A 12,059-nucleotide genomic window follows, 5' to 3' on the forward strand; every position below is an offset into this window, starting at 1 on the left:
GTGCACGTCCCGTTTTCCTTGAAGTGTTTTATTCTGGCACTCAGAAGTTAGATTTAGCTTTATTTTCGCACAGCAGCATGATAAAGCTGGTGAGCAGCCTAGAAATCGTTAGTGAGTTATTAATTTTAGCTTAAATACAAAATGAGGAAAACTGCAAGTATTTATTGTTTCTCAAGTTTATTTTATGTGACTTACAGCTTATCCATCTAGGTGATTTGCTGCTATGAGAGAATTAAATTATAACTGATAAAAGCTTATCGTCTCCCCAGGAAACAATTCTTATTCGAAGTTCGGAAAGAGCCATTTCCTTACATCGGGGGATTCTTGAATGATGAACTCGTTTTGTAAATATTGAACAGTACTTGTTAAACACTTTCCAGGCATAAAGCAAAATTCCTACGGACTTGGGGACATGCGACTCCCCCAGGACGCCTGCGGAGCACGATCCTACAAACAGTATTAATATACAGCACCGCGGCTTGTCAGCTTGTTTCAGTGCGGGGATACATGGCACAGCCCACAGGGTACCGAGATTTAGTTGATAGTCATATATCTTAGTTGACAGTCATAGATAGTTTCTAAGCACGAAAAGGATGGAGAAGTAAAACTCATCGGCAGTAAAACCCTTCACTCGTATGATGAGACCTGTGGCGGGATTTAAGCTAAACACGCAGCTGTCTGCTTTCTCTGTAGGACAAAGAGAAAGGAATTTTTCTCATAGGAAAAGTCGGCGCTCCCGGGTCGCACAGCTCTCTCGTGTATACCTCCCAGCGCCTATATGGTGGCCTGGGAGCATTCTCCTCCTATAGGTCCCTCTTCTGTCAGCGCCGGTTCGTAGCTACCAGCGCCAGGTTCAGGCGCTTCCCGCGCTCCCTCTGCCGAGGCTCCTCCAGTCGCTAACCGCTGTGAATCCTCCACTGCGCGTAGAGACGGCGGCGCAGGCCCCGCCCCCCGGCGCTGCGCAGTGACGTCATCACTCGGCGCCGAGAGGACGGCTTGGCGTGAGCGGACCGGTGCCGCTTTCGGCTTTTCCCTGCCGGGCTGGCGGTGGTGAGAGGTGAGTGGGGAAAGGTCCGCCCAAGCCCGTTAAGCACGTTAAAACCCTTGGGGGTCAGCGGGGAAGAGGCGTGCCTGGCGCTAAACCGAGGTGGGTCTGGGGGGAGGAGGGGGTGCCTGGCGCCGTTGTTTTCAAACGCCAAGGAATGACTGCCAAAATCTAATTGTAATCTACTGGTACAACATGACTATATTGCATGTATGTTCTACTGTGATAACAATAAAGCAAAGCCTTATTTAAAAGTCACAGTTTAATGGATTATCTCGAATTATCTTGAATGAAGTGGCATAATAGGGAGTTTTGCAGGGGGATTTGGCATTTGCTAATCAGCCTCTCACCAACAAAGAGTGAAATATTTCTGTCATTCTCCAGTTTTCAAGCCAGTAGTGCCTTTAGATTAGGACAAACTGAAGGTCGGGAAGATGTACTAGGAAATCAAGCAAAAGTGTCCCATAACCAGGTTCAGCAACCTCAAAGAAAAACAAACCCAAACATGAATATATTTGTATTCTAGCCTAGATTTACTCTGGGAGGTAAAAAAGAGTGCTTTCTTTCTCTATATGGTCACAACCTCAAAATGTATGTCTGCAGCAGTGCTTCCATGTTAGATTGGGGTTGCTAAAAAATGAAATGTTTATGTAGTAGTTGTCTGATACTGTGAAAGAATACTGGAGTCCAAGTAAGGTTGAACAACCTAAACTATTACAATAAGATGTGAAGTGATGCTTGGAGAGTACTACTGGTTATCTAATAGTTGACCAATTGGTAATTCTTTTAGAATTTCCACAGAATTTCTTCTCCCTTGCCTCAGTTTATTCATTTCTTTTTAATGGCTATTATTCTAACTACAGACAGCTCCCAGGATTTCTAATTAATTAGATCAAACAATGAAAAGGTAGATTGGGGTACCTAGTGCTAAGAGAGAGAAAAAAATGAGTTAGTTTTGTTTCCAGAAAGGTAAAAACTCTTACCACCAGCAGAAGGGAGGCAAAAAAATATTAAGTGAGCATTACTGTTTAAAATTCTCTTTAAATAAAACAATGTGCAGCCTCCATCTTCAGAGCTTTTTCACAGCTGATTGTAAAGACCTGAGCTGACTTCTTTGAGGAGGAAGTTGCACTAGATGAATTTCTGAAGTCTCTTCCAATGTGAATCATCTTACGTAGCATGTATCAAACATAGCTTGAATATTTTTGTATTTATTTTAAAATAAGTTTTTCAACTTCTGTCAACTTCAGATGGAAATATTGAAATATTTATGTAAGTCAACAACAAAAACCATATATTTTGTTTGTTGTTTTTGTTTAGAGCATGGATTCACAGAAGGACGTTCAGCCTCCAAAGCAGCAGCCAATGATTTACATTTGTGGAGGTAAAGAAAAGACGTTAATGATATCTGATGCTCTAATAATGAGGAATAGTGCTGCAGAGTACAGAAATCTACATAACTATGTTGTGGATCCTGATGATCCATTAGCATTATGCACTGATGCTCCCGCGCACGTGGACTACCTGTGGATATCAATATGGAAGTCATTCACTGGAACTTCTGTTGCTGTGTGGAGGTCCTGCATCTCTAGAGGATGATAGTGGAACTTTTATTTATTGCATCTTAGACACAAGGTTTTTTGGAAATACAGTGTTGTCACTCAATTTTTATTAATGTGCAGGAGTCAAATTTTCTCTTACCTATACGTAAGTTAACAAAGTGAAAATTGGAGCTTTTGAATAGCCTCTTTAAAGACCTCTGAAAAATTTTTGCTTAGGAAAATAAACTTGGTGTCTGAGAGGGGCTGAGATGAAGGTTTCATTAGTGGAGTTTTGACTGTGGAATGTATTCTGTACAGTAATGTTTAGATCATTTTTAGCAATATGTTTGCCAATCCTTTTTTTTTTTTTTCTCTTAACAGTATATTAAGATAATTCTGTTACTTATTAAAATTCAGTGCAATTATTTTCTATTATGCTTTATTTGCCAGTAAAAAGAATTTGACCATTATTATTTCTGACAGTTATCTGTGCTTTAGCAGTACTGTTTTTGTTCATCCATTGCCATTCTCTTTCTCCATCATATTAGAATGTCATACGGAAAATGAAATAAAGGCAAGAGATCCAATCAGATGCCGAGAATGTGGGTACAGAATAATGTACAAGAAAAGAACAAAAAGATGTATCCTTTTGCAAAGGCAACTGAATGCATTTGGGAAGCCGTGGGGGCAAGGTGTGTAAGAAAACTGAAAATGAGAGTAATGATGCAAGGATCCTTCAAGACCAAAAATCAACACATCAAACTACCATAGGGACATCTCTGGAGTGTAATTCAGCACCTTGTTTTTTGGTACTTTTAGTTTTCCATTTTTTAAGAAAACTACAGTTAATAATCTTGTGTGACATACTGTGAATGTTTGCTATTATACAGCCTTTTAAAAAGGGAAAGTGTTATAGGGTTAGTTATCAGAGCATTTCAGAAATTATTTATACAGTTACTTGTGACTTCAGATTTATGCATTCTCTCTTTTCGTTCTCCCTGACCCCTTTCCTCTCCTGGATCTTTTTTGAACTGCAACACATTTTTCTTTAACTGCACAATTCCAGTGGTGGTTTTTGATGCCCGGTGATTTGACCTGAAGATACATTAATTTTATACTTCAGTATTTCTGGCAACTTTGCTCTGTAAATCCATTGGTGTATAAATGCATAATTTTGTGGTTTAAGATATTGAAATATTAAACTTTACTGTATTACTTGTCATACCATCACAATTCTATCTATACTACTTGCAGAAGCGGATTTGTTACTTAAATTTTAATCTGTTAAATTCATTAGTATTGTATTCATTTTTGAGTTAAGTGCTAACCTTGTTTTCACAACTCTTGCCTAAACCTTACTTGTGTTTTAACTCTTTTCAATGTTTTTTGGACTCCTGTGAACTACATAAAATCTTGGTTTGAATAAATCCCAGTGAAGATATATTGAAGGCAACACAAAATCAGGTCTGAAATTTGGATTTGAACTTGACAGGACCCAAATCAGGATAAAAATTATATGCATAAATGCAAATTCTCAGTCTGCTTTGTGACCTTGCTTGTACTCACCAAAATAAGTAGGACTGTAGTATAAAGATAAGGTAAAACTGAAGTAACATCATTTTGCTTTTGTCCTGAGTCTGTAATAAGAAGTGGTTGTTGTTTTGCACTGAGAAGCCCAAACCTTTTGCATCCCTTTACCTGTTCAGAATATTTGCTAAGTGATACTAAAATACCCATTGTGCTGATGTGTCTTAGAAAACACTGCTGCTTTGTGTCTGATGCTAATTCAGCCTGATTAAATGCTTGCAGATCTAAATTTTGATGCTAGTGCTGATGACGCTGTTGAAAGACAAATGTGTCATTTCACTGCTGTCAGTACGGTATGATACCGCTGCTGGGGAGTGTGCAGCCTGCTGCAAAAGCAGCATGGATGGGTTTTAGTGAGGGTAATGTAAGGTTATGGGCAGTGGTGAGGCTTAAGGCACTTGGAAGAGTATCGGACTGATTTAGACTGAATAAAATACACTGAAAGCAAACCAGTGATGTTTTATGAAACCAGAAACCCAACTGACATACTTCTGAAGAGAATACCCTGAAGTCAAATCATTTCTAAGACGAAAGAACCTTTTCATTTATCAGTACAATGCTGGAAATTATATTTAATAAAATATAAATTAAAACAGTGGGACGCATGTCTAACAGCCAGAATGCTACAGCGCTGCAAGCCTACACACCCCGCGCTGCCAGGCCTCGCCGCACCCCTCAAGCCTATGCGCGGGAGGCGCCTCCTATCCCCGCCCTACACCGCCGCGCCGGTCTCCTCCATCAGTCCGTTGCGCATGCGCAGGAGAGGCGAGCGTCCACGGTGAAGGCCAGGGCTGTTCGGCGCTCGGGCAGGTGGGTGTCGAGGGCCGTCGTGCAGCACCGTTACCTCCGCACAGAGCCGGAGGGGCTCTGCGGACGCCTCGCAAGGAGGTGGCTGTGTGGGTTCCCGCGCCTTCTCTGTCGATCACCTCCGCGCCGCCGGCCGCCATGTTGTACATAGCAACGGTTGCTATGTTGCGATTGCTGCTTCTCTCTGTAGACCTCTGAGAAGAGCAAACTGTGTTATCAGGTCTCGAAATCGGAAATTTTTCTTTTGTAGCAATAATTCTACCGCAGATAGTACTTTGTGGCGTAAACACGGCTATTCCTTAAATTAGCATCGCTTCAAAATACATCTAAGTGCCCGGAGATTTTTTTCTTTTAATGTTTAGTTATGGGTGATGAGTCAGTAATGTATTCGCTGGATCAAGGAACTACTAAAACGTATCAAATACCTATTGGTCATCTCGACTACAAGTTCATTGAAAAATGTACAGACGTTCAACACCTGGAAAAGATTCTCAAGGTACTAAGGTAAATTTTATCCTTTTTAAACTTTGTTACTAATTGTATTCCCATTCGATTTCTCTTGATCTCTTTGTGAGTTTCCCTTTTAAAAACTTGAAATTAAAATGCACTGTGAAAGTAGTTGTGTTAAAAGTGTCCGGATGATTAAATGGAGAGTTAGAAATTCAAGTCCTCATTTAACACAACAAAGAGGTTTGATAAATCATGCCAGCTTCTTTACAGAAGCACATCTTTCCTATTTGTGGCAATATCAAGTGCTATGCCTGTTCCACTTTTGCTGAAAATTAAGTGACATTTTTTGTGAGTACCTGGAACTGTGTTTGTATGTCTGCTGGAAAATGGTTAACTGAAATTTTCTGATCAAAATCAAGAGGTGATAGATTTCAGTTGCAACAGGAAAACAGCACTCTATAGTCACTGTATACAGAAAAATAGGGACGTTTGTGGGGAGTGCAGCATAATTTAGTTCTCTTGTGTAACTTACACGTGTGTTCATTTCAAAGGTCTGGTGAAGAGGGATGTTATCCTGACCTGACATTGTTTTGTGAAAAGCGTATTGAGCATTTAGCTCCAGGGAGCAGAGTTCTCAGAAAAGATAAACCTGCAGCCACAGCAGCTGATTTTACAGCTGAAGAATGGGAAACAATTAATGGTGAACTGATGGTACAGTATGACTCTAGTTTCTAGTGGTCAGTAATGTAATCTCTTTGTTTTATCAGTCATGAGTGGTTGTTCAACCTCATCTTGTGATTAAGTAGAAAGTGATTATTTGATTAACTGAGGTGAGGAAATGATAGAAAGGTTCGTTTGTGGTTTTCTTTTTTCATATTTATTGTGATAATACTAATGAATCTTTAATACCCGTTATAACTCTACAGAACATATTTGTTTTTTATTATTCATTTGAAAAAGCTCAAAACAATTGCAAACTGCGTATAGGAAAAGCACTTTCCACAATCTGTTCATGAAAGAGCAGATGACTTTTCTATACTGTTCAGTGTAGAAACTGAAGATCTCTTTCTCCAACTGAAAATACTGAAGAGGTCTAGATGGGCATTAGCATTTTAGATTATATTATTTTATCTGAAAAACAGAATCTCTTGTAGTGTCATTCCTCAGTAGTGTGTCTTGCCTGTGATAGAAAATCCAGATGTGTACATTACAGAATCACAGAATTGTAGGGGCTGGAAGGGACATCCAGAGATCATTGAGTCCAGCTCCCTTGCCAAAACAGGACCCTTACAGTAAGCTGCACATGTAGGCATCCAGGCAGGATTTTAATATCTCCAAAAGAATCCACAACCTCCCTGGACAGCCTGTTACTGTGCTCTGTCACCCTCACTGTGCAGAACTTCCTATGCTCCAGTTTATGCCCATTTCCCCTTGTCCTGTCAACACAGACCACTGAAAAGAGCTTAGGCATTGTCCCACACTGAAGATATTTATTAACATTAATAAGGTTCCCTCTCAGGCTTCTTTTCTCAAGGCTGAACAGACCCAGATAACCCCGCCTTTCCTCAAAGGAGAGATGCTTCAGGCCCTTTATCATCTTTGTGGCCCTCTGCTGGTCTCTCTCCAGGAGATCACTGACTTTTTTGTACTGGGGAGCCCAGACCTGGGCAGAGTACTGCAGGTGAGACTTGACATGGGCAGAGTAGAGGAGGAGGATCACTCCCTTGACCTGGTGGCCACGCTCCTTAAGTAGTGAAGTAATGCTTTTTATGGCCCAGAAACAAACATGCTTTGAATTATGTAGGAGAAAGTGAAGCAGCAAAACTAATCTTATGAGAAACTAGACAAAACTATTTTTAAATACATTATATGAAAAGACGGGTGAATGCTTTTTGTAGCTTTCTGAATCTGAAGGGTTAGAGGCAACTTTGTTCATAGCATGTTCTAATCAAATTATGCTATTTCTTTTTGAGACTATTTGTTTCCAGTCTTTTAAGGATGATTCTCCAAGTGCTTCTGAATGATTAGAAGCACTTCTGCTTTTATTTTTGCATGTTTCTCTTATAATGGTTCCCCTTTTTGGACTCTAAAAGATGATAAACGAAGGTGTACTTGTACTCTGTTCATCATTAAGTTTTCTAGAATTGGCAAAGTCATGAACAGAAATAACCCTTTTAATTTAAGGAACTTAAGCTTATGTTTAAGCTTTTTAAGCTTGATTTTAAGCTTTATTTTTAATCTTCCTCTGAATTGCTTTTCCTTATTAAGAGCTTTGTATTGTAAGGATAGTTGCAGGGTCATTGTAGACTATGATGTGTATCTGTTGTACAGCTTTATGGTATGGATTCTTACTTATTTTCAGAGCTGGGTGGCAGAAATGAATGAAGATGATAATAAGCCAGGGGTTTTGAAAACAGGCACATTGAATGAAGGACAAGATAACTTGCCTCCTATTCGTTGTTCCAGCAGCTGTCTTCCTGCTTTCCAGGTATCTCCAATTTTCTAAAACAGTATTTTTACATAAGTATGTTAATTATGTCTTTCTAAGATCAGTAAATTCAGATTTTAAGAACTTCTATCCTTTGAACCTCTAGATTTATTTTATTAACCAGAAAATAAAACCCTTTAAGCTGTCTCGTAAGAGACCAATGCTTAAACAAAGCTGCCTTTTACATACTAGCATGCATCTTGTAATTATCTTTTTAATCTTGATAAAGAGTTTATTTCTGAAGCAAATCTTAAACACCCTTTTCTATGTACAGTTCATGTTTCAATAGTGTTAAACGGTTTATACTAGGTTTATTTTGCAGGTTTGTTTTTTTTTTTACTGGTGTGGAGTCATGGGACATATTTTCTACAAATGATTGAAGAGTGAGCTTTATAACAGAATTTCCCTCTCTTACATAATACAGAAGTTTCTGTATTAATAATCCTGTTTCTTTTTCACACTGCCTTGGATTTTGAGGTTACATGTATACTGCAAAATAAAAGAGGATCAGGAAGACAGCTTGATTATTTCTGTTTCTGATTGTCCACATTGCTTAATCATTAGTTTTGCTCACTTTCTCCAGGACAGAACTAAACCACGTTCTAGATGGGCTTAGAAGTATTGACTTCCATTAAGCAGTGTGGATGAGATGTCAGCAGATGTAGGTTCTTTGCCAAACACAGTACTACGGTGCAGGACATGCAACACACATTGCAAGTTTTGTTTTAGGAAACTCCTCTGTGTTGCTATCTATGCAGCCCTCGTATTATTTTGGATATTCCAAATTGAAAAAGAATACTGGTTAGCTGGCTCAGAATAGTAACTTCTATCACAAGGGACCCAGCAGATATCCAAGGACAAGTTTTTGCATCTGGACTAAATCTGAGCTCCATTTTTTGGTCCAAAAATTATTCACTGAGCTACAGACGCTGTGGGATCCTTGCGTTGAGAGTTCTAGCAAGAAACATGACACTGGCAGAGGATTTTTTTAGTTTTCTGCCTATAATACCAAGTACCAGAGAAAAGTTAACACAGCATGCAAGCATAACCTTTTCCTGAGAGGCTCTTGGATGAGAACAAACGAGAAATTCCTGACTCTGCTGTAGCCATGGTTTGGTTACAGTGACCTCAAGAATTTGAGACCTAGCATGTTAAGGATTTGCTGTATTAAAGTTGCATTTGTGTGTAATACATCATGAGTTTTCTTCTGAGTTTAACTATATGCTCATTTAAGCAATATACTTCCATTTGAAAAGAAGTTTGTAACGTACAGAATGCATACATAATGATGTCGTTTTCTAGGAAGCCATATTTAGGTTACCTTCTCCAAACATGCATTAATCACTAAACGTGTTTGTTGTTTTGTCCAGCTTCTTGAACAACTGAGAACATTATGTGTAATTCTGGAGTCACATACTACAAAAGTTTATGTAACCTAGCATTATAGAAAGCTGCAAGTGTTTATAGGAAGGCACACATTTGCATTATGTAAATTGAGGTGCTTATATTCAACTGCGGAAGTATTTCCTTGTAACAGTGCCACCACCGGTAAATCTAGTTTAAGAGGCTGCTGCTGGTTTCCTTGGTTCAGTGTATCGTGTGTCACTTGCACTGGTACAGATGTTTAGGGGCTGCACTTTAATCTCTATCAAATTGTTTGAACCCACATAATTGTAAATCTGCAATCCTACAAACAATTACACTGATCTAACTTGGTGAGAGATGGATTGCAAAGGTAAGAGGAGGGTTGAACAAACAGTAAAGCATACATGGGAATGTTCTGGACTGGATGTTCCACAGTGGAATCCTGTTTGGAACCACACCTTATTGAATGTTGGAGTCAACAAGCAGGGAGAGACGTATCAGAAACGGTCTGGCAAAGGGGGGGGAAAAGATGCCAAAGGTGACAGCTATGGAAATATGTTCCACTGGGATAGGAGATGGGTTGCAATATATGCCAGGTGAGTCAGTTATTGTGGTGGATTGTTGAAGGATAAATTATCCTAAGGATAAATTCTAGGTGAGGCAAATACCAGTGGTGGACCTTGTCTAAAAGTAAGAATGAGCATAAATCATCTTGGAAATCGGCTCAGTTGAAATGAGTCAAAGAAGTATAAAGATGCTATCTAAAAGTCAAAGCAAATGTCCATTTTATGCTTGTTTGGAAGCCTCCAGAGGCTCTGAGAAACTGTGCATTGCATTCTCTTGGGAATGGCAAGCCTAAAATGAGGTTAGTGATTCAATCTCAGCATTAAACATCTCATTATAGAGGCGGAGTTTCCCAAGAGTAAATAAAGTTCCTTGCTGTGTTGAAAATACAGTTTGGAAGATGGCAATTCAGTATACTTTTTAGAAAGAGCAGTGTCCTGTGTGAAAAAATTTATCTAGTGCCTCTTGGATAACAGGATGTGTAACAGGGCAGTGCAGAGAAAGTCTGATTACAAATGCATAAAGATGTTCATTAAAGCTACACAAATTAAATATTCAAGACTGTGCTGAAATTAGTCATGACTGTTAATTAGTAGGGATATCTATTACAGAAAAAAAAAGTGTGTTTTTTCTTTTGGAAATTATCTTATAGTCTGGCTGTTTCTTTTTCAGAATGAAAAGTTCCAAAACAAACAAAGAAATAAGAAAAATATACCACGGGATTACAGTGAATGGGATAAGTATGTCAAATCCTTTATATTTTTATATTTTAATTTTGATTAGCTCTTACTTACTTTATAATGAAACACAGTGGTTTGTTTGGTTTTTTAAAAGCATTGTCCAGAAACACAGTAATAAGGTTAGTTTTTCAGGAAACTGCTTCAATGAAACTTAGGTTTTTCATAACAGTTCTGTTAAATTGCAAATGATGCACTGTGGTGCTACCAACTGAAAGGAAGTTAGTTGGTATTTCTTCTATCCAAGTGGTGTGAAATATAATGAGTCAACAGAAAAATACAGATAAAATGTGATTTTGTTTAATATGTCTTCTTTTTTTTTTTTTTTAAACATTCAAAATATAAAGCCTATGCTGTGGAGGTACCTAAAGCAGGAAATTAAAGATAGCTTAATTTATCACATTTTCAAAATAAAATAATGGTGACACATCACAGATTGATGCCCCCAAATTATTGCATGTGAAGGAGGTACACTTCTGTGTTATGGACAGTAGCAGCTTCCCTGCAGCTCTTTAAATGGTGCTGTAGGATCACAGAGTCATAGAATCAGACTGAAGATATTTCCAGTGCTCTTGGTGGGGAGCTTAATCTAGAGACAGTGAGGTTGTTGATGAAAATTTTTAATATCTCACTCTGCCACCAAAAAAACTCTATAGAAATCCTGTCTGCTTAAGACTTGCATGTAGTATATTGTCATAGGATCACGGAATCATTGAGTTGCTCAAGTTGGAAAAGATCTTGAAGATCATTGAGTCCAACCATAACCTAACCATACTACCCTAACTAACAACATTCTGTTAAACCACGTCCCTGAGCACCACATCCAAACGGTTTTTAAACGCATCCAGGGATGTGACTCAACCACCTTCCCGGGGAGCCTATTGCAGGGCTTAACAACCCTTCTGTAAAGAGGTGTTTCCTGATATCCAACCTAAACTTACCCTGGCACAACTTGAGTCCATTTACCCTCATCCTGTCACCTGTCATCAGTGAGAAGAGACCAACCCTGCTTTTGCTGTAAGCATCTTTCACGTATTGGGAGAGAGCAGTAAGGTCTCCCCTCAGCCTCCTTTTCCCCAGACCAAACAGCCCCAGCTCCTTCAGTTGCTCCCTGTAGGGCACATTCTCCAAGCCCTTGTCATGAATATGCGCTCCAAAAACTGTGGCCTTCCTGCTCAAAGGTGGTTAAATAAGCAGGTTATCAAAATCATTTCTGCAACAATTTATTTTTCATCCTTTTTTACTCTGTATCATTTGAAGTAATCATTTTTTAATATTACTTGCAATTTTATGTATGTGCTCAACCTTTGTCCTTTAACATGCTGATAATAGTGGATTTTCCTGTATATAGGCAATAGTTTAGATTATGTGGGTACACTGAAGCAGAAGTTGTTTAGACTATCCCTGAACAAGAAAGTTTTTACTTATTTAAAAATCATTGTTTTGAAGTGTAATTAATTTATAATGAAAAAGTG

General features: G+C 38.8%; 2 protein-coding genes across 2 annotated transcripts in view; both read left to right on the plus strand.

Annotated features, from left to right (window-relative positions):
* The first annotated feature begins 946 nt into the window (after positions 1 to 946).
* POLR2K (RNA polymerase II, I and III subunit K) lies at positions 947 to 3,808 on the plus strand. Its single transcript, XM_052704119.1, has 4 exons — positions 947 to 1,071; positions 2,368 to 2,429; positions 3,135 to 3,227; positions 3,653 to 3,808. The coding sequence occupies exons 2-4, from the start codon at positions 2,369 to 2,371 to the stop codon at positions 3,673 to 3,675; spliced, it is 177 nt and encodes a 58-aa protein (XP_052560079.1). The 5' UTR covers positions 947 to 1,071; position 2,368; the 3' UTR covers positions 3,676 to 3,808.
* A 587-nt stretch (positions 3,809 to 4,395) lies between these two features.
* Positions 4,396 to 12,059, plus strand: part of SPAG1 (sperm associated antigen 1) — a 36,780-nt gene continuing 29,116 nt past the window's right edge. Inside the window, exons 1-5 of the mRNA XM_052704111.1 lie at positions 4,396 to 4,983; positions 5,343 to 5,484; positions 5,982 to 6,141; positions 7,793 to 7,918; positions 10,520 to 10,587. Coding sequence (XP_052560071.1) covers positions 5,345 to 5,484; positions 5,982 to 6,141; positions 7,793 to 7,918; positions 10,520 to 10,587 — 494 coding nt within the window. The 5' untranslated portion in view covers positions 4,396 to 4,983; positions 5,343 to 5,344. The remainder of the gene's footprint in view (positions 4,984 to 5,342; positions 5,485 to 5,981; positions 6,142 to 7,792; positions 7,919 to 10,519; positions 10,588 to 12,059) is intronic.

This window comes from Tympanuchus pallidicinctus, unplaced genomic scaffold (assembly GCF_026119805.1).
Source record: "Tympanuchus pallidicinctus isolate F22 unplaced genomic scaffold, pur_lepc_1.0 scaffold5, whole genome shotgun sequence".
In the NCBI taxonomy this organism is placed as follows: Eukaryota; Metazoa; Chordata; class Aves; order Galliformes; family Phasianidae; genus Tympanuchus; species Tympanuchus pallidicinctus.